The sequence below is a fragment of the Aptenodytes forsteri genome, unplaced genomic scaffold, assembly GCF_000699145.1.
Source record: "Aptenodytes forsteri isolate BGI_AS27 unplaced genomic scaffold, ASM69914v1 Scaffold54, whole genome shotgun sequence".
Lineage (NCBI taxonomy): Eukaryota > Metazoa > Chordata > Aves > Sphenisciformes > Spheniscidae > Aptenodytes > Aptenodytes forsteri.
Window position 1 is genome coordinate 12689020 of NW_008796044.1, and position 21165 is coordinate 12710184.

General features: G+C 59.0%; 2 protein-coding genes across 2 annotated transcripts; one reads left to right on the forward strand and one right to left on the reverse strand.

Moving 5' to 3' along the window:
• Positions 1-4591: 4591 nt before the first annotated feature.
• Positions 4592-7764, forward strand: CCDC69 (coiled-coil domain containing 69). The gene is made up of 9 exons (XM_019473794.1): positions 4592-4653; positions 4886-4974; positions 5413-5576; positions 5838-5913; positions 6106-6179; positions 6414-6515; positions 6871-6990; positions 7235-7332; positions 7548-7764. Exons 1-9 carry the CDS (start codon positions 4592-4594, stop codon positions 7714-7716), a joined length of 954 nt encoding a protein of 317 aa, XP_019329339.1. The 3' UTR covers positions 7717-7764.
• A 2076-nt stretch (positions 7765-9840) lies between these two features.
• Positions 9841-17692, reverse strand: LOC103904557 (cationic amino acid transporter 2). Its single transcript, XM_009286053.2, has 14 exons — positions 17320-17692; positions 17044-17199; positions 16613-16781; positions 16215-16351; positions 15597-15819; positions 14845-14981; positions 14378-14480; positions 14104-14246; positions 13548-13714; positions 12805-12913; positions 12401-12530; positions 12131-12218; positions 11533-11632; positions 9841-11135 (listed from the first exon to the last, which is right to left on the reverse strand). The coding sequence occupies exons 1-14, from the start codon at positions 17690-17692 to the stop codon at positions 11080-11082; spliced, it is 2091 nt and encodes a 696-aa protein (XP_009284328.2). The 3' UTR covers positions 9841-11079.
• Positions 17693-21165: the final 3473 nt, after the last annotated feature.

Here is a 21165-nt window from a genome sequence, read left to right on the forward strand (position 1 = left end):
CGTGTGACCACCCCGATATCGGGGGGGGGAAGCCGGCACCGGGCGCGGCGGGAGTTGGCAGCCACCTGCCCTGCTGCACCCTCCTGCACCCCTCCGGGCTCTCCTGCCACATCACGGGGAAGCCCGTACTAAAGGGGGTGCAGCGTCTGGGGTGACAATGCCTATTGGAAATGGTGGTCCCATATAGGACAGGGATGGGTTCCCCCAGCTAGACCTCTGCCATCCTCCCACAGCATCCTCCCTTGTCCCAAAAGTTGTGTCCCCCCTTGTGCCGGGTCCCCCCTTGTGCCGAAGGCGACGCTTCTGCAGGGGAACGCTCTGAGTCCTCGGCAGATCTCGGTGCATTGCTCTGCACTGAAGAGCTCTTCTGCAAGTTAAGGTCTAGAAATTATCTGCTGCTAATTATTATTATTTTTTGACGTGCTCATGCTGCCTTAGCACCCCGCCATCGGCCTCAGGAGTTGTTTGTGAAGTCGGATGTGCTGTGCGTACTGATGTCGGTGGGTTGTGGTCGCTGGAGGGTGGCAGGGGCAGGAGGAAAGTCAGAAAGGCCCCGCGGTGCCGACGTGCCCCCTTACACGGGCGGCCCTTTGCAGAGGCAGCTGTGAGAGCTCGGCCGCCCGGGACCACGCGGCAGAAGCACAACCCGCTGCTGGGATGTGTGGGGGGAGCAGGCACGGAGCTTGCACAGCCCCGGAGCCAGCAAGTGCCTTTATTTACAGCACTTGCAGGCTTGGCTGCTTCTCTGTATCATGGAGAAAAAAACCCTACTCTTCTCCATGTCATAAGATCAGACATTTCTGGACTGGTTTGTGACTCTAAGAGCTCGCAAGAAGGGGCATGGGACAGGGAGAAACAGCAGCCCCAAGGCCCCAGGTGTTGAGAGCTGCACGTTTATCAAAATGCGGAAATTTAAGTCGGAGTCATTTGCCCGCAGACGCCTCCCTTCCTGCACTTGCCCGCTCTCGAGCTCTTCTGCTCAGCCTTGCAGCGCTGCTCACCGCAATTTGTGCCCCATAAAACAGCCCTGCTGCTGTGACTAAGTTGCAAGTTAATTCCGAAAGCAGCACCGAAAATCCCCTTTATGGCCGAAAGGGGTAAGGGCGGGCAGTGAGCCACTCCTGCCCACGTTCTCATGTCCAGGGTACCAAAAGGCAGGGTGGGACACCTTCACCCTCCTGCTGCTGATGGGTGGACTTGCAGAGCTGGTCCCTTGGGGTTACTTGGGGATGGGGGAGCCCCCAAACCCCGGGGGTGAGCCCAGGCAGACCCTGGGTGCACGTCACGGGGCTGGGGGCTGTCATGGGGCTGGGGGCTGTGGAGGCTTTTGGGACCGGTCCCAGGTTGGAGGTGACCTTGGGGAGCCCGTGCCGGGCTGGGTCCGGTGGGCGGACGGCATACCAGGCGCCGCTGTGTGCCCCGGGGGAGGCGGCTTGGCAGCCTCGTCCTTCTCGTCACTGGTCTGCGAGCAGCGGGGCAGTAAGGAGGCATGGGCACAGGTGCTGCGGCCAGAGCCCGGCCCCGAGCTGCGGGCACTGTCCCCGGGGGTCCCTTCCCCTCCGGCTCCATCCACCCATGCTTGGCCACTCGTGGTCACTGCTCGCCCTTCGGTCATGCTCCCAGCATGAGAGAGGCCAAGACGCCTTCCCAAAAGATCAGGGCTGAGGCTTGGCCGCCGTCCAGGGCTGGGGTGAATTTATTTTGGAGATATAGGAACTATATGTAGCAGCAGGAGCCAGGGAAAGGTCAGGACGCGAAACTTGGGGCTGTCAGCGGCGTGAAGGGTTTGCATACAGTCTGCAGCACAGATCTGACTGTACGAGAGGTGATAGCCATCTTGTAACACAACCGTCGCCGGAGGAAAAACAGCAGCAGAGTCAAAGACAGGTCCCACGGACCTGTGCCAGTGTTGCTCTGGCAGCACTGAGCATCTGCTGCAGGTCCCGGGGAAGTTTTAGGGTCATAGGCCAAATCCTGGCTCCCTTCTCCGCAGCCACAAAGCAAAACCTTGTCCCCAGGAGCAGAGTCGGGGTTTAAATGCTCATTTCCTGCCTCTCTGTGATTTCGTTCGCTGACGGTAACGTTGCATGGTTTAATTGCTTAACATACTTGTAAAACAGGAAAAGAGGAAGAAAAATACAGTACAAAACCCCACCTCACGCTAAAAGCTGAAGCAGAGGCTGCAGCCCACCCAGCTGCCTGCACCGTGCCGGCTGCCTCTGTGTGGGTGCTCCCCACCGCTGGCACCTTCCGAGATGCCTCAGGTTCTGCTGGAAATCCCGATTAATCCAACCATAAACAGTTTTGCTCCAGACCATTAGAAATATTTAGTTCCAAGAACGTGGATACTTTTTTTTTTTTATAGCTAGAAGGTATTTTTTTGGCTTGAGCCTCCTTAAAGCCAAAGCCAGAGGTTTCCATGCTGAGACCGTACAGGATAAGCAGCGCTGCCGATGGCCTGCACCTGTGGGAAGTTTCAGGCTGCTTCTTCCCCAGGCCAAAGCCGTTCCAGCTGGAGCAACTCCCAACCTGCTCCTTTCACGCACAGCAGATACCGGGACTGTCTTCCAGCTCTCCAAAATGCGCCGGGCGATACCGGAGACGTGGGTGCCACATGCTGCTCTGGAAGTGGCCGTGGAAGGTGCCTCTGTATTTCAGTTAGTTTTCAGCCACATTTTGCTTTTCACCCCGCCTTTGGCAGTGAAGTGTTCTCATCCCAAAGAACAATTGAGTGCTTAGGAGTAAAATTAGCTCCAGACACTATTTTAATTGCTCCTAGAGGTAGGAAGGGTGCCTCGCTCTTAGCCTCGGGGCAGATATTTAGGTTTGTCTGCTGATGCTGGCATACCTCTTGCTCCCTTTAGCCGTTTCTGAGTTCAGTGTAGTTGTCTCAAATCATCCTCCTTGAGCAGCCGAGGGGCTCTGAGGCCCTGGCCCACTGAGTTTGGGGCACAGGGGAGAGGTGAAAGTGCCCTGGTCCACACTGGGGACATTGCCCGTGCTATGGGGGTGATCAGGGGTGACCAGCCCTGGGCTCTCTGTCCTTGGGCATCGCCTTTGCCAGCGAGCGGGACACATGCAGCGGAGGCAATTTGGTTTGGGCAGGTGAGGTTTGGGCGTCACTCCTGGAGGATGTACCAGCATCCCGCTCCCGGCAAGGCTCAGATCATCCAAAACCCTTGGGGGCTGTGTGACCCTGCCGTGCCAGGACAGTCCCCCCGCACAGCCTTTGCTTTGTCACAGTAAAACCGGGAGGGGGGCAGCTTTTGAGGTTCCTGTGATGCCCCTGGACTTGCAGAGCCCCAACTGTCTCATCCATCCACCCCCCACTGGACTCCAAAACCCGGCACGGGACAGGGGGTACATTAAATAGCAGGGGGATGCACATCAGCATGAGATGTGTGCGGGGGGCAGGCTGGAGACCCTAGGGACCCATTGTAGGCAGGGCTGCCGGGGCTCGGCGGCATCCTGGGGCACCCTGCGTTTGCAGGGTGAGCCGTGTCGGCAACGAGAACAAACCCTGCGAATCCCGACCATCTGGTGCCTCCTCGACCCGCTGCCTGGGCCGTGTTCAATGCCGCGGCCGCTCACGCCATAGAAGGGAAGATAAAGCCGTGGCTTTGCAGAGGCTCAGAGTTTTCCTGCTCTCTCTGGCAACTGCGCTTCCCTCCAGCTTCAGAAGGGGGGCTGCAGGGGAGGCGGAGGCAGGGACGCCTGTTTGCTTTGCCTCGCTTTTTTCCCAAGCCAGGCTCCCTAATCTGGTCTGTATTTGGCCACGCCGCTGTGACAGTGGGGCCAAGCCAGGGTGCAGCCGGCACAGCAGGGTCCCCAGCACCCCACGGGCTGCAGGGCTGGTTTCGTTAGGGACCAGTAATTTTAGGGGCAGCTTTTCTGGGGGCTGGAGAGCAGCAACATGTCTGCAGGTGGATTCCCTCACCCACGGTGCATCCGCACCCCTGCCCAGAAGCACGACCCGGTGATGGGCGTCAGGGGCATGATTTGCCCGGCACCAGGGAGGCCGAGCTGCAAGAGCAGGCGAGCTTTGCTTCTATCTTTCAGCAACAGATAAAAATATATCCATCTCTTTTTTTTTTTTTCTCTCCTCCCCTCCAAGTGACTAAATTAAACCCATGCAGGGCTGGAAGGCATCCCGCGGAGCTGTGTTGCTGAAGGCAGCTCCTGGCTCTGGGTTATATCAGCCCCGCGGCAGCAGTGGGAGCATGCAGGAGTGCGCAGGGCTGAGCAGCACATTCCTGCGTTCCTGAGGTCATTGCTTGCGCCACCAGCAGCCCTCGCCTGCTGCCAGCCCTGCACGGGGTCGGCATCGCCTCTGATTTATGGTTATTTTTCATTTCTCACTTCTGCTCCAGCACGGGCTGTGTCAAAGCTCAGCTGTGTGAAGCACTGGCAGAGGGGTGTGTTTGGGGTGCTGCAAGGTGCCAGGGACCAGGCTGACCCTGAGCATCCCGGGGCAGCGGGGACGGTGCAGGAGGAGGGTGGCAAGGAAGCGCCATAGCCGGAGCCCTGCCAAGTGTTGCCTGCTCTCCCCCACCAAATGTTTTGCTGCCGGAGCCTATTTTGCACCAGCACCATGTCGGGGGGGATTGCGAGCATCCCCCAGGTTTTCCAGCCGGTGACTGGCAATGCTGTGTGGTGAAGCATCCGGGGCGCAGGGAAACAGCACGAGCTCGGGGCTGCCTGCCAGGCAGTGCGTGCGCACCCATGGCTGCTCGGGGCTGGCAGAGGGCAGGGAGTCAGGGAGGGACCACTGCTGCTCTAGCACCCATGTTTTAGCAGGGCTGAAGCGCACTCAGCGCAGGGTGCCTGGCTGCAGGGTGTCCTCTGCCTGTAGCCACCTGCCCCCCTTTGTTCCCCCCTGCTCCAGCCACCTCTCTCTCTGCCAGAGACAGCTAAAAGCCCAGCAGCAGAGGGGACCGGCATCCCAGGAGCTCACAGCCTTGAAGACAGAGAACGGTGAGAAGAAAATGTGTTTCCCTCCGCCCGCTGTGCTTTCTCAGTGTGATATTAAGAAAGCAGTAGGACAGACCCCAGGGCGGCCAGCCTGTGCCGGGGCCAGGGAGTATGGGCATGATGGCTGCAGCCTCCACATGGTGCTGGTGCAGGTGGACAGCCATGATGGCATCCCAGAGACAACGGCATCCCAGCCTATCAGGCAGACAGGTTGTCCCCAGGGCAGGAAACCTAATGAGCCGTGTCCTCTCTGAGCCTGCTAGAGCCATCCCAATTAGTGCTAATTTGCACCAGTGAGATAGGGGGGAGGTATTTGTCCAGTGGGAAGAGGACAGGGGCTGAACCCAGGCCACCACGCTGGCAGGTCGGCTGCCCAGGACATCCAAGCAGCCTGGTTAGCAGGATGCGGCCGGCACCATTTCAGCCGCGTTTGCGTTGCAGCCAATGCCGCCCTGTTGCCTGAGGACAAGAAGGAGAAGGCAGTACTGCGAGAGGAGCGGACGGAGAGCACGAGACTCCTCCAAAGCCAGGAGAAGGAGGAGGAGCAGCTGCGGGATGCCAGCCGGGCAGGGACTGCGAGAATCGCCCAGGACGTTAACAACCAGGTCAGTCGAAAAGGCAGGTGCCGCTGGGGGCAGCGGCTGGGCAGGGAGCGTGTGGCCAGCGATGACTTCCCAGGCAGCGATCACGGACCTGGCACACGCTGGGCTGAGGTCTCCCATTTTCGGGAGAAGGAAGGGGTTAGGAAGGGGTTAGGAAGCCCAGAGTGGTGCGGGTCTGGCAATGAGTCACGGGGAGCGGGGAGGGCCAGAGCATCCCTTACGCCGGGTCAGACAAGTAGGGTTTGTCATATCCCTGCTTCCCAGGTGGAAAAGGGAAAAGACCCGGAGCTGGAGGAGCAGTTCAATGCCCTGAGGAGGGAGCACACAGAGACCCTGCAAGGTGCGTACCAGGACAGCAGGGCTCCCCGCAGCCACCCTGCCACCCACCCCCCCCCTACTGCTGGTGTCCCTCTGGCTTCATGTGGGGTCATGGGGATGCTGCCCCCCTGCTCCACGACACTGTGGGGCTCAGGTGGGACTCGCTGCCCCAGCGTCCCGCACCGGTGATGCTCAGTTCACGTCCCCCATGCAGAGCTCCAGAGAGTGCATGAGCAGGAGAAGCTGCTGCTGGCAGAGTCCCACCACAGGTCCCAGGCGGCCTTACAGGTACCCGTGGAGAAATACCTGGGGAGAGGGTGCTCATGAAGGGCTTGAGGACCGTCTGCTGGCTCTGCCATGGTGCCCCGAGCTCCTTAGCGGCCACCTTGGTCCCTGGTGTGCCCAGGGACCACGCAGGCTCCTCCAGCCCTGGGGTTATCGGGGTACCGGAGCCCAGCAGTGCCCCTGCTCAGGAAGAAATCCCAGACATCTCCCATCCTGCTTCTTCCCTGGCTGCCCTAGGAGAAGATCCAGGTGCTGAATTCCCAGCTGAAGTCCTTCCAGGAGAGGATGAAGCGGGTAGAGGAGTCGCTCTTGAGCACAGACTACAAGAAGCACATCCAGGTACAGGGAGATGTGGGAGCGGTGGCCTCTGCAGAGGGGTGTCAGGGAGGGCACCTGCTCCGGGGTGCTGGCCCAAAGCCAGCAGTGCTTCTCTGATGCACCCTGGGGGGGGGGGGGCGGACAGCTGAAGGGGGGAGCAAAGCCCCATCCCTGGGAGGTGCGTGGGCTGTTAGGGTCCCTTGAACACAAGCGATGGGTGAAACGTGGTGCCTTGTGGGTACAAACCCATCCTGGGGCCTTGCAGGGCCCCGGCTAAGAGCACTGGCCCGCTGGGGTCATGCGTGGGGGGGTGAACCATGGCAGATGCCACGAGTGCCCACCCCGCTGCAGCTGCCACATCCCCTGTGCCCCGCAGGAGCATGGGAGCCCCAGCCCCTTCTGGGAGCAGGAGCTGGAGAGCCTGCACTTCGTCATTGAGATGAAGAACGAGCAGATCCATGGCCTGGATAAGAAGCTGCTGAACTTGGAGACTGTGGTGGGTTCAAAGGGAGGGTTGCAGGTGGGCTTTCCTCTTTCCATCTCTTCTCCCCACCTGAATCCCATCCAGAAATTGCAGCTGAAGTGGAGCTGGATGGAGCCTGGTTCCCCCCTCAGAGTGGGGAAGGGACATGGGTGCAATGCCACCATGCTCCCACCGAGCCAGCTTTCCCCCAGACGGGGCAGAGGGAACATCAGAGGCGTTTTCCAACTCCCTCCTCACCCTCGTGCCCCCTTTCCAGGCGGAGAGGAACCTTCTGCTGGAGGAGAAGGTGAAGACCCTCCAGCAGGAGAACGAGGACCTGCAGGTTCGCACCCAGAACCACTTGGTCATGGCGAGGTAAGTGGTGGTCCCACACATCCACTGGCTTCCCGGTGCACAGTGGCAGGATGACAGCAGTTGCAGGTGGCATCTCCAATGGGGGGAGAGGTGGCAGCAGGCGGGGGGGGGAATACATCACAGCCTGCGGTGCCACCGGGTGCTTTCCGGGGAGTGGAGGGGGCTCATGGGTGCTTTGCCTGGCGGCTCCAGCAGTGCATGCCGTTTTCCTGCAGGCAGCTGTCGGAGGAGCTCCTGGCCGCCCGTGGGGCACTGGAGAAGGAGGCGCAGCTGCGGGAGCAGGCTCACCACGAGAAGGAGGAGCTGCTGTACCGCGTGCTCAACGGCGGGGACGGCTCCCCATTCCCCATCGCTGCCAGCGAGGTGCCCCTCATCGCTACGTAGCACGCCGCCGACCGGCACCGCACACTGCCGGGGGGGGGGGGCGGCTGGGCGTTCAGCCAATAGCGTACTGTCATCTATTTTAATAACCTGGAAAGGCAATTGCTTTTAAATCCTCTCCTGGAAAGAATATCAGCACAAAAATATGTGACACTTGAGAGAGATTTGAGGAAATTGTTGTGTATTTTGGTTCTTTTTTAACTGATGGGACTGGAAGGAGCTGGCCTTGTGCGTTTGGAGCACCTGGAAAATTACAGCTGGCCTGTAACTTGTTGTGTTAAATAAAATTGAATGGCAAATTAAAATAGCAGTCAGCGAGATGTTGGTTTGGACTGAATTCTGCCAGGAGATGTTTGCGTGCCTTGAATGTGAGCTTGCAGTGTTAGCCCTCTCCCATTCCTGCCAGCGGGAATGCTCTCAGGGAAATGTACAGAAACCCTTAGGGGAGGGAAGGTGCCGCACAGAACGGGCCGCACAGCTCCAGCCACACACGCTGCTTGAATGCCACGGAGGGTATGAAGGGAAGCGATAGCTGTTATCTCTTACTTGGCTATTCAAACTGCAGGGAGGGACCTGAGTTTCATTTACAGAGTGAGCTGGAACAGCCTTGCTCTTGGCTGGCAGTGGGTGGAGCAAGGAGATGAATTCCCAGTTTTAGCCCTCTTTTCTGCATGCCATTACGTTCCTGAGCGCACCCAAATTGCCACGACCAATCTCCGTTACCCAGCAAATCTGCAGGCACGGACTCTCTTCTCCCACATACTGCTGTTTCCAGACGTGGTCACTGTGCTGTAGTCCAGTGAATGGTTCCTCGTGTTGTCTCTGTGTTGTGGGGGCCCAAAGGAAGCTCTTGCCTTTTAGACAACACAGGAGTTGCTTCCTTCAGCTGTTAACTTTCTGGCACAGAGCTGATAGTAGTGTCTGCCAGCTCTTCTGCATGTGCTGAGCACAGCCCGGGTACTCGTCGGTCCAGGCAGGGCGAGGTGGTTACGTGCCTTCCCTTCCCTCGGTGACGCCCCCATGACTTCTGTCTCCCATTTCCATATGATGAGTCTGAACGTAATTAAGTAAAAGGGTCCAACCAGTTGGAGCTGAACAGAACCTTAGAGTCTTGAGCCAGAGAGACTGGGGTTGTACCTCGGCTTCCTCTATTCTGTATTTGCTGAGGGAGCCACGAATGCAGTACAGAAACCTCTGACAGCCCCTTCGCAATGCTATTGGATTAAGAGGAATCCCCGAGTTTGGAAGAGGGAAGACGTGATGTTTGTCTTTGGGGAAGAAAAATCAGAGAACTGCACAGAGATGTTTCAGTGTCCAAAATTGGTGTGAGAAATAAATGTTTTATAAGCATGTTGGATTAGAGTGAAATAGTGATAAGTACCAGGGCTGGAAGTACTGACAACTGCTGTTAAACCAGATGGATTTATTAATCTCTGTGATAAATTCAGCTAATTAAAAACAGGAATTGGAGGGGAGAGCAGAATCCTACTGAGCTCTTTGTTTTACTTTCCCTTTCCAACCTCTGAAAACAAAATGGGATAGTTCAGAGCACCCAAGATAATGAAGGCATGCCTGTGTATGGCCCACCACAGAGCCCAGCAGGGTTTTGTTCTTGCTCCGCAGGAGTGTGAGATGAACCAACCTAATGACAAGACAAGAAAAGTTTTAAATTGCAAGAGGAGATGAAAATAGAACAGGTGGTGGTTTAGAAATTATAAATGGACTAAAATTCAGCTTGTGGTAGTTCTATGCTTGTGCTGTTTTCAAGGTTTAACCAGGACTGCTGCTCTTCTTTTTGCAGTGGTGGTTGAGGTGACGGGTCATGCCCATGTTCTTCTGGCTGCATTTGAAAAGGTAAATGGGTTATTTTTTCCCCTCTGTCCCTGTCCTTGTATATGTAAACATTTCCATGGGTCATTAGTTTGTATTTATATAACACTTACCACAGTGGAGTCCTGGCCCATGACTGGAGTTCCCGAGTGCTATTGTAGTACAAATAATTGCTTGCAGCAGCTTTGCTTGCAGCCTATAATTATCATTTGTACCAGAACTGGTCACTCGGCTAATTGTAGCTGGTGTTTCCTGTGTGTGGGGAGAGGGTGTGCCTCAGTGGCTGGGGGGGCACACTGCCGGGGGGGGGGGGGGTGGGCGGGGTCCGGTTGTGGGAGCCCAGGACTGCTCTCACAAGTGCCCCCGCTGCCAGGGCAGGCCCTCGGGGCAGCCGAGCCCTCAGGGTGGCCCCGTCCGACCAGGGCAATGGAGTATTTCACAGGACACTTGCGCCTGCCTCTCCCCAGCCCGTGCGGGGCTGCAGGGGGTCCCCGGCCACCCCCCTGTGCCATCCCTGCACCCCTTCCTCTGGTGGGAGGCTGTGGGGGCCTTTCTGGAGGTAAAAGGGGTCAGCCAGGACATGCAGATGTGCATTGGGCTGGATCCGACCCGGCACTTGACTCTGAGCATAACCAGCATCAGTGCTGCCCGGGGGCACGGAGCTGAGGAAGATGAGGCGGTCACTGGAACGGTACAGGGATGAGCACCGGGAGGACGAGGGGGGCACTGGGGACATGGTGGTGTTAAGGTACCTCAGTCCCTGGGGAGCATCGCTGAGAAGTGCGTGGCCAAGCCCAGGGCTGAGCCACAGAGGCTTTCACGGGGCGGCAGCAGAGGGCAGGAGGGATGGGTGCAGCCAGGTATATCTACCATCTCCAGCGCTGCCCTTGCCATAGACCATGTCAACCTGTCCCGTTTTGGGGCTCGGCCTCCTGCCCAGGCTGCTCCAAGCCGATGCCACCCACTCCTGCCGTTTCCAGTGAAAGCAGGGCTTCTCCTGCCCAGGACCTGCCTCACCCTGGGGAGGGAGGCCAGGCAGGAATCCCACCCGTGCCCTCCTCTCCCCATCGCCTCCTCCATCTTCAGCAAACAGCTCCCAGGGATTGCTCCCGTGACCCAGATGTGCCCCCGCTGACTGCCACACAGATGCCAAGCCCGCTTTGTCCCCGCTGCCCATCAGCAGCACCACCAGCCCCATCTTCTCCCCCAAAGCTGGGCAGAGGCTGCATGCCCGGAGGTGCACATTTGGGGAGCAGAGCATCCTCCTGAGGGGGAGCAGGCTTCAGCGGCGGCTGCCAGCAGGTCACATCCCTCCCTGCTCCGAGCCAGCACATCCCCATCGAGGAAGACGCTGCCAGCATGGCTGCAAGGCCGCGGCTCGATGCATGCAAGCACTTTCCACTGGGCACACGAGTGGTGGGACGGTCACTGGTCCGGGGGCTGTCACTGGCCTGTCCCCTCCCTGGGGCTATTTAGCCGGGGGGGAGTGTGCGTGCGTGTGTGTATGTGTGTGCACCATGCTACTGGCTGTAACAATTACAAGTCTGTAAGAAGTGGCAGCCTCAAGAGTCCCATGTCAGTGGTTTTGGGGACTGGTGCGGGAGCATCTCACAGCGGGGCCACGTGCTCCGCACCTAGGGCAGGGGGGGAACGGGGAGGGGTGGGAGCAGGCACCACAAAGCCACAACAAGGGAGCCCCAGAGGAGGCCCCTGCTGCCGGTCTCCCTTTTCCTGCTCCTTCCCTTGTTTCATTCATTTCAATGGGCTCCCAGCACAGGGCAGACCCCGACCCTCCCAGCCCTGCCAAGCCAGCAGGGCCACTGCAACAGCCGCATCCGTCCTTTGTGCCAATCCTTACCAGGAAAATATTGGCTGAACAAGGCAGCCAGGAAGGCAACACAGATGCGGGGTCTGGCTCTCACCTGAGCACCTCCACGGGGTGCCCAGACTTGGAGACATGGGGGTGCCTGTTGTGTAAGAGCAGCGTACCCCCACTGCTCCATGCATCCCCACGGCTCTGGGGACGGGTGGTGGGGCAGCCTCCAGCTTTGCACAGCAACCTCAGGGATGTGGGGGGACGCACCAGGTGCTGTAGCAGCAAAGCAGGGGAAACGGGGCAGATTGCTGCCCCAGCAAATCCTGCCTAGCTGTGGTTGAAGGAGGCAGGATCTCTGGGCAAAGGGAGATGAGGCTGGTGGGGTCTGGCATCTTCCTCTGGGCACCTGGTACCATGTCCCACTGCCCCGAAGGCAGATCCTGCATGCGACCTGGAGGAACGTGCCTGGCTCTGGGATGGAGGAGTGCTGGGAACTGAGGAAGAGGAATAAATGAGTGCAGAAAAGGACTTGCCCACACTAAGGAGGAAAAAGCCCAGCCCAGGCAGTGCCTTGGCAGTCATGGGGGGACAGGCACGTCAGCCCTGCCTGCCTCAGGGTGCCAAGGCAACGTGGAGGGTCAGGGCAGCATGAGAAGCCTCCACTCCACTCCGCTGTAAGCAGCTGAGGGACCAGGGTGGGTGAGGGGACAGGGGAAGTTGAGGGGCTGCAGGGAGAGGTTTCAAAGGCAAAAAACCCACCAAAACCACAACCCAATAACAACAGCAAAAACACTTGTCTGCTTTATCCTCTCCAAACAAAACTCCTTCAGCAGGGGGCTTGACGTGAGGATTCAGGTTGCTCAGGGAGGTTCACCAGACTCAGGAGAAAACAGCTCCTGTGGCTTGTGGCAGGGCTGTGCCCCCCTGCGGGATGGGACCTTCAGCCCAAGGGGCCTCTTTGCCCCCTAGGCACAGGGTGGAGGGAGCCAGGCACTCAGGGACCAGCCCATCTCCTTTTATTGCCCTGGAGGAGATGGGCACCGTGCTGTCCCGCAAGGCTTCGGGGCCACCCCCCTGGCCGTGCTTCCCGGTGGCTCCCGGGGAGCTGCCCCTTTGGGCCGGCGGCTCTCGGCGCTATGCCGGATCCCGTAGCCAAAATAAATGAGGAAACCTGGGTATGGGCAGAATAGGGGGGGGGGGGGGGGGGGTGTCTCTCTCTTCCCTTCCCTCCCAACTACAAATGCTCACCCCTTCCCGTTCCTTTGGGCCACTTGTCAGAAGACAGGGTGCTCCCGCCACCCTTTGACATTAAAGTTCAGCACCCCTCCTCCATCCGCCCACCACTGCTCTGCAGCCAGCATTAATGCCACGGGCTCTCAAACCAACAATGCTTCACTCAAGGAGGTTGCTGCCAGCTCCGGGACCTCGAGGGCAGCCGGGCTTACCAATGGCCATCCAGAGCAGGTACCGCAGCCAGGCGGCCGCGCTGAGCCAGGCCATCAGGATGCTGTTGATGGTGATGCTGAGGAGCGGCAGGAAGGGCAGGCAGGGAACCTGCAGGGACCAAGCACAAGGGAATGGGGTCATGCCTTTGCCCGGAGGCACTGGCTGGCCCACAGGCAGGAGTTTCACAGCCAAATTCAGCTCTTTGCTGCTTTGGCTAGTTGCCGACAGGCAAGTGGAAGCCCAGCCTGGCTGTCAGGCTCGGAGACCTGATCTGGGACTGCAGCCTGTGCTGGAGGGGGATGCTCGTGGAGGGTGGTTTGGTTGACAGGTCCTGCAGTGGGGCAGGAGGTACTGCAGGATTTGAGGGGGGCAGTAAACCGCTAGCAAAACCAAGCCATGGTGTCAAGACCAGGTATCTTTTTACTGAAGAGCAGCTCTGATTTGTGCAGCAGGCACTGGGCTCAGTTGGGGCTGCAGGAGGTGGCCCCTTGGCCTGCGAGACATGGGGGGAAGAACCAGGCAGCCCTCATGGTCCCTACGGAAAACCCCATGAGCTGCCCGATGCCTCCAACAGCACTTTGTTCAACATGGATGCAGCAAAGGTCTGCCTGACCTAAAGCAGAGGGAACACCTCCCAGTGCAACGTAACCCTTTCTCCAAGGGGCTGCAGCACTTGTCTCCTCTCCGTCCCCGAGGTCCTTCTCCCTGGAGACGGTCCCCGAGGGCTGGGCTGTGTGCTCACCATGAAGGATGCTCTCTCCCGGCTCTGAGGCTGCCTCCAGACGAGCAGAGCTGCCGCCAGGATCCCCAGGAGAGGCAGAGCCAGAGCGGCGATGCACCAGGCACCCCCGGCCCGGAGGCAAGGCAGCCCGGCGGTGCTCACCCAGCTCACAGCGCAGACCAGGGCGGCTGCAGAGGGACCACGGCAGGGCGTCAGGGCAGCACTTTCCTGGGCTGAGCCTGTCCCTCTCCTGGGGTGCAGCACCCAAGGCTGCCATGGCGGGAGGGACAAAGGACAACCAGGGGACAGGGCTGGGTGGCTTGTCATGGTGGGTTTAGCTTTTCTCTCCAGCCAGCCTGGGAAGCAGAGGGAGTGGGAGGTTTTCCAAGGCTGGGGCAGCCAGCTGTGCGGCAGTCAGGAGAGGGCAGGAGGGAGCCAGGCAGGCCCTGCCTGCATCCCACTGCCAAGTGGTTTTCAGCCAGCAGGAAGCTGCCAGCCTGTGCTACAGCAGCGATGTCCCCCGTGGGTCCCCCCACGCCAGCTCCCCGTAAAGCCCATCCATCACTCCCGGGCATACCTACGGCTGTCAGAGCCCAGGCCACCGTGGCAGAGGAACACGGGGTGGGACGTGGGGGCGGACAGACGAGATCGTCCCACCAGAGCTGCACAGCTGGAACCTTCCCTGCAGGAGTGTCCTGAGCGCTGGGTTCAGGCCGATACCTGAGGAGCAGATATTGGACATCAAGGTACGTGAGCGTGCACCTGCGGTGCACCAAGGCCAGTGCCTTGCCCCAGGCATGGCCAACACCAGAAGTTGGGTGGGCCCCATCCCCTGTCCCCAGCAGCCTCACCTGAGCAGCAACACACAGCCAGCCACCAGCGAGTAGGCCAGCAGCGTGCCAATGGACATCATGTCAACCAGGGCTTTCAGGTCAAAGAGGAGGGCCAGGAGAGCTGCAGGGACAAGAAGCCCTTTAAGCCTCCCGGCAGAGCTGGCAACACTGCTGCTGTGCCCATCTCAGCCATGCTCTCCCTCTGCCCCCTGGGTCCCCCTGAGAGCCGCTGCAACAGGACTCAAGCACTTCGATGAGCTAGTGATGCTTCGGTCACTGATGCAAAGCATCCTGCCACCTCAGAGGGGCTGAACTGGGACAGCATCATGGCCAAATAGTCTCTTGCCCACAGAGAGGAGACCTCCCTTTGCATGGGGAGATATTGCTCAGCTACTGGCAAGCTAGGGGGTTTGTGTTGTCCTGCTGAAAGAGGACATCCACCAAGCCCTGCTCAAGATTAAGGGGTAACTCAATTGCTCACCCACCTGCCACTCCTCCAGACACCAGTGTTGCCACAACTGGGCACTGACGGCGACTAACTTTGGCCAGAGGTTTGAAGAGGAGCCCGTCTCGAGCCATAGCATACAGGATCCGTGGCATGGGGAACATAGAGCCCAGGAGGCTGCAGAGAGGGAAGGAGATGGGAGAGAAGAGGGCAGGAATCCAGGAGGTGCCATCCTGCCTTTTGCTCCTCCTTGGGTGCCAAGGGAGCTCCTGTTCATCTGTACAGTCCACGACCTTCTCAAGACCAGGCTGACAAGACCAGCACCTCCCTCACCATCAGATGCGGGACGGTGTCAGGGAAGTGATGTCCACAAGTCACCAGGAGTCCTGTGCACGCCGAGACACCCCAGCCTGCTCCTGCGGTCACGGTGCCACCAAACACCTGACCACTTCCTCCAACTTTGGGCTAGAAGTGGCATGCCAAGGGGTTTGGTTGCTGTCCTTGATCAGGAGGGGCCAGGGTGGGAGCAACAGGGTTTGTGAGGAAGGTCTGAGGGACTTTGGCCAAGCAGGGCAGTCAGAAGGAAGGGGTTGGGGATAGCGCCTGGATGTGTTATAGCTCCAGTGCAACCTTGCTCTGAGCCACAGAGCTGCCATCAGACGACTCCCCTCACCTGGTCGTCAGGGCGCACAGTGACCCCACAGCCACAGCGTGCTTTGCACTGCTCCAGCCAACGTATTCAAAAGCCGCTGGGAGTGGGCTCATGGGGTCTAGCAGGTTGACTCCCCTCACCTGGTCGTCAGGGCACACAGTGACCCCACAGCCACAGCATGCTTTGCACTGCTCCAGCCAATGTATTCAAAAGCCACTGGGAGTGGGCTCATGGGGTCTAGCAGGTAGTAGGGCATCATCAGTGTGAGGGCGGCAGACACCCCGAAGTACGCCAGGAAGCAGACGAGGAGGGAGAGGATGATGCCCATGGGGATGGATCTCTGTGGGTCCCTCACTTCTTCCCCTGGGGAGGACAAGCTCAGCTGTAAAAACAGATGCTCCTTTAACGTGCATGGCATGCGAAGAGCCCAGCTCAGGCTGGAGAGCATATCCCATATCCCCCCCACAAGAGGGGAAACAGAGGCCTTCTAGCAAGGACCACTAGACCTCCTGGGCTCCGGGGTTATGGGGATAGGGACTGTCTCTGCTTCAGGATTAGCCCAGTCATACCACATGGACTCTTATAGTTCCTCCTCTGAGCACGGAGGGCAGGAGAGAGCGGCTGCAGCACAGAGCCAGGCATGTGCCCATTCCCAGCCCAGCCCTACACCAGCTCCTGGGGCTGCGGGGAGAATCACTGCCACAGCCCCCCAGCCTGCAGGGGAGGGTCCCACTGGCATCTCTCCCCGCCTCACTTACCCGTGGTAGCGATGCAGTCAAATCCAACAAAGGCATAGAAACAGGTAGAGGCTCCAGCCAAGGTCCCAGTGAAACCATAGGGCATGAAGCCTCCCACCCCAAAGGCACCGGTCATGTTGTCAGCCACAGACTGGTTCCTGGGAGGAGGAGGAAGAGTCAGGCAGTGCAGAGGGATCAGTGCAATGGGATCCCAGGATGGAGCCAGGCTGAACAGCCCATCCAACCTGCTCACCCCTCCAGCATCAACCCAGCAGGGCTTAGGACTTCGGCTCTTTGACGCATTGCCAACAGGGCAGGGAGAAATGCGAGAAAGCGAGATTTCCTGGGATAAAGCACTAGGGGGATGGCCCAGCCATCCCCATCGCCCTCTGATGGGGGGCGAGCGGCACCCCTCATACCCAGCCTCATGGGCAGCTGCCCATGGCAGGTCATCCTCCCCGAGCTTCCAGTTGCGCAGGTCGCCTTTGATGAAGCCGCTCACTGTGACAAAGAGCAGGACAAGCACGTTGAGAGCTGTGAAGGCTTTGTTGACCGTGGTGGACTCCTTCACTCCAAAGGAAAGAAGCCCTGGGGACGAAAAGAGCAAAATGGCCAAGCCCCCTGGATGACACCAGGCCCAGGGTAGACATTACTAGGGAGGGTGGAAAAGGGGGGACAATAGTAGAATCAGGAGAATCTGCAGATTTCCCCAGATTCCTCTTGTATTCCCCATTCTTTGCTTAGGGAAATGGCAAAGCCTCAGAGGGGTCAGCACCATCCTGAAGAGCCCATGGTGGGGTGAGGAGCTCATCCTATGTGATGGAGGGTGGCACAGGGGGAGGCATCCTACCTGCCAGCAGAACCACCAGGCCAGCGGCAAAGGCATCTGGGTGCTCTGCCAGACCCACAGAGCTCATGGCTGCGTGAGCACCCAAAAACCTCCCCATCTTCTTGCCAAGGAGCTGGTCAAAGGTAGCACTCCAGGCCCGAGCAACACTGGCGGTACCTGGGGAGAGGTGGCAGCTGGGGCAGCGATGGTGGTCCCGTGCCCCATGGGGGTCTGGGAATGATACCAGCAAAGCCACCGATGCAAAGCAAAGGTGGAGGGATCAAAAGGGCCTTATACCGATGACATAGGACAGCAGCAGATTCCACCCAGCGAGGAACGCCCACAGCTCGCCCACTGTCACATAGCTGTAGAGATAGGCCGACCCGGCCAGGGGCACGCGGGCCCCAAATTCAGCGTAGCACAGCCCTGCCAGAGCAGACACCACAGCTGCAATCAGGAAAGAAAGGATGATGCTCGGGCCGGAGCTGGTCTTAGCCACTTCCCCTGCCAGGACGTAGACGCCAGCCCCCAGTGTGCTGCCCACTCCCAAGGCAACAAGGTCCACGGTGGAGAGGCAGCGACAAAGGCTGGAGCCCTCCGAGCCAGCCAGGACTCGCTTTCTGCGGGAAAGCATCTTCGAAACAGAGAGCAGGCAGCCCCAGCACAGCATCTGCGGGAGAGGAAAGCAGCAGGAGTGAGGGTGCTGCTGCCCCACAGGCACCGCCCTGGGGATGTGACCCAAACCCAGCCTGAAGGTTTTCCTTGCAGCTCCCACTGTCCACACAGTGCTTTCTGGACTCCCTGGGTGCTGCCAGAAAAGCAGCCCATTTTGGAGGAAGATGGGGCTAAAGTGGCTGCATTGCTCTCATCCCCAGTGAGAAGTGGAACAATGCATGATTGGGGTTTGCTGGGCTCTGATTCGTGCTATGGTGAGAGGGGACAAGGACACCTGCTTGTCCCCCTGCCAGCTCAGAAAGTCCTATTGCTCCAGCAGCAACCCCAGCAGGGATGCACAGCCAGCATTCTCCCAGCCTTGACACTGACACTATTTGAAATGCAGAAACCGGGCCAGAGAAGGAGGGATGGGAGATGCTCTGCTCCTGGAGCAGCCATTGGCCTTAAAGTGCACCAGGAAGGACCCACCTGCTCAGCTGAAGATGCTCCCACAGCACCCATAACTGTGGGTCACTGGCACAACTCAGACAGAGACTGGGTCCCCTGGGCCATCGGCCTGTACAGTAATGCTGTGGCTTGCTGGGGTCACCGATGGGGATGTCAGCCCAGCAGAAACCCCGAATTGTGTGATATTTGTGCTTGGAGCAAGTGAGGTGCTTGCTATGGCATGCCTGGGATTTGTGTGCCTTCCCCCATCCTGCCCGTCCTTCCCCAGGAGCTCCCAGGACTGGAGAAGGGGGGGCTGCATGCCTCCACATGCGCATGGTGCTGCCAGGACCTCCAGGTTACCCTGCAGCAAAGCAAAGTCCATGCTGCATGCTTCAAACCCCATAATCTGCTACTTACAGGGCCAGGGACCCAGCTGCAAACCCTGCCCACCGGCACATCCCAGCAGCACCGAGGATCACAGGGCCATGCGGTCCCTGCTGCGGCGTGGAGCCCGGAGGGGACAGGGACTGCCCTGGGCCAGTGCCCGGCACCCTCACCCACAGGATGGGGTGCTGTAAGCCCTTGTGGCACAGGGATCCCCAACCTCCAGGACAACTGCTGTGTCTCCTGAGGGCTAGAGAGCCATTGCCTCGGTCATTGCAGCTGGGGCTGCTTTCCCACCCCCCCAGCAGCACCCACCCGCGGCACACCACCAGTCCCACCCAGGGCATCTCGCCCTGATGATTTTCCCTTCTTCTGCAAACAAACTACTTACTCCGGCCATCCTTTGGGCAAACTGCTCCAGCTGTGAGCTGATGGGGAGGGTGAGCACCAGGCAGCCCCAGTTACACTCTCCCCTTAAATCCCTTTTGGGAGCGCCCTGGCCCTCCCCCCGCTGACCACCGCTCCGGGCTGCACAATGGGAAATCTATGCAGAAATATTTTTCCCACAACGCCTTCCAAATCATACACACAAGCCTGCAATGCTAATAGGCTCAGAGGCATTATTGAGGGACTTTAACATTTCAAAGTTGCCTGTGCAGGTGGAAGGGGAAACCCCTTCTCTCTGTCCCCACTCCCTCACACCAGGACCCTCATCTCAATCTGTGGAGCAGGTTTTGGAGGAAAACCAGGCAGAGAGCAGCAGAAACATGGCCAGATCAGGACGTAGGGGTGCATGTACCTACAGCTGTGACTGTACCCAGGCTGAGCTGTCCCTGGGGAACACAGAGGGAGGTGAGCAGGTCCAAGAATTCACTGCAGCAGCAAGGCAGAGGAGCATAGACCCAGCTCCATGGGATGTTTGCAGCAGCACATCCAGCTGTAGCTCCCAGAAGCAAAGTCCTGAGGCTGCCTGCACTTCCCCAGTATTTGGGCACCAAGACCCCAGTTGCTGCCCACGCCCTGTGACAGCCCCATTGCATAGAGACAGCAGCCTTAGATGAAGAAGAGAAGTACCCAATCAGCCCAAGGGCAGCTTGTAGCAGAGCAGGCAGCAGCACCATCCATCACTGACCCATCTAGCCTTGACCTGGGAGCAGGGCTGGGGCTGCAGCTCTCAGCTCAAGCAACACCTGCCCCATCCCAGGCTCCCCAGCTCCTGTCCTGGCTGGGGGGTTGTAAGGGTGCAACAAGACCTGGGTGCTCCTCCATGGGGAATGAAATAGGCACCAGGAATGACCCTGACTCACCACCTCCCTCCTGGGGTGCAGCCCACAAGGGCTAAGCAGCAGAGTGCAATCAGGGGCTGGGGTAAGTCCAGGGCTGTGCTTAAATGGGGGCCCAGGGCTGGGGGGCGGCAGGCCAGGTGAGGCTGCTCAGCCCCAGTAAGGCATATAAGTGCCCTCAGGCCCCAGCACAGCTGTTCTGTAGGATTGCTCCTAGCAGAGAGAGGATGTGGGGGAAGCTATGGTGTGACCTGACTGGTCTTCAGCACTCTGGGAGAAGAGGACCAAGTCTGGGCTCTGAGGAGAGGTTAGGAGCTGGTATTTTGGGCTGAGGAACTAACTTTGATTTTATTGTAGATAGTGCTCAGGCTGAGCCTGCTTACAGCATTTGGGGACAAAAACCTCTTAGTCTGTGATGTAGTTAAGCACATCCTCCAGCCTTCAGCTTGCAAGGAGCAGAGAAAGGGGACATCAGCCATGCAGGAACAAAGCAAGTAAGGATCTAGAGCACCTAAAGCATAGGTGTGTGCTCTAACCACAAGGCTGCTCTGCCCTGGCTGTATGGGGCAGCCCCGTGTCCCCAGTGCACCCTGTGAGATGCTGGGCTAGCACCTCTGGGGCAGGGGGACTCAGCACACCATGACACAACCAGGGGCACTGGGAGGAGAGCAGGGCTGTTGTCCTGCATTGCAGCGCAGGGTGAACAAAGATGTGCTTGTCACCCACGCCATCTCACATGAGCGAGGTCTCCAGACACCAACGCCAGCCCAAGGGAACATTGCCTGAGGGAACAACAGGGCATGAAGGAGCAGCCGGTGTTAGCTGACCATGAGGGTCTCCCCCTCCCAGGGTGCCTCCAGTCCCCTGAGGGGGGCACAGCCCTGTGGCTGCATGTCACACTCAGCCTGGGGTCCCTGCTGTCCAGGAGCACCATCTCCCAGGACAGGCAGGGCTGAGCAGCTCAGCTGCCTTGCAGCCCCAGAGAGATGCTCTAGCCAGTGGGTACCACCAGGGCTTGGATGCCTGAAAGGTTACGTGCCAGCAGCCTTCAACATCTCGAGGGGGCCCTTGGTTTTACCTGCTCCTGCTGGCACCAGCCAGAGCACAGACACCACTGCCCATGGCTCCTGGGGAGCCCCGCCAGCTCCTCCAGCCCTTCTGCAGCTTCTGTGCTGGCTGGGGCAAAGGGTGGTGGTAAAGAAGGAGTGGAGTTAACCTGGGCGAGGCAGGGAAGGAAACGGCCTCGGGGCACTGCAGGCAGTGGTACAGCCTGCCAGGAGCATCTCTGAGAGACTCAGCCTGCATCGCCACCCACGGCTGTGCTGCAAGGTCTTCTCGTCCCTGTGTCTGCAGCATGGGAGGGAAGGCTGGG

Bases quoted from the DNA above. Each gene is read 5' to 3' on its own strand.
- CCDC69 (XM_019473794.1), top strand. From the start codon at position 4,592: ATGTCGGGGGGGATTGCGAGCATCCCCCAGGTTTTCCAGCCGGTGACT. The intron at 4,975-5,412 runs GTGAGAAGAAAA...TTTGCGTTGCAG, and splicing joins AGCCTTGAAGACAGAGAACG to CCAATGCCGCCCTGTTGCCT. The intron at 6,516-6,870 runs GTACAGGGAGAT...TGTGCCCCGCAG, and splicing joins ACTACAAGAAGCACATCCAG to GAGCATGGGAGCCCCAGCCC.
- LOC103904557 (XM_009286053.2), bottom strand. From the start codon at position 17,692: ATGCTGTGCTGGGGCTGCCTGCTCTCTGTTTCGAAGATGCTTTCCCGC. The intron at 14,247-14,377 runs GTGAGGCTGCTG...TCTGCTCCTCAG, and splicing joins GGCTGTGTGTTGCTGCTCAG to GTATCGGCCTGAACCCAGCG. The intron at 12,914-13,547 runs GTGAGCACACAG...TGGTCCCTGCAG, and splicing joins GGGAGAGAGCATCCTTCATG to GTTCCCTGCCTGCCCTTCCT.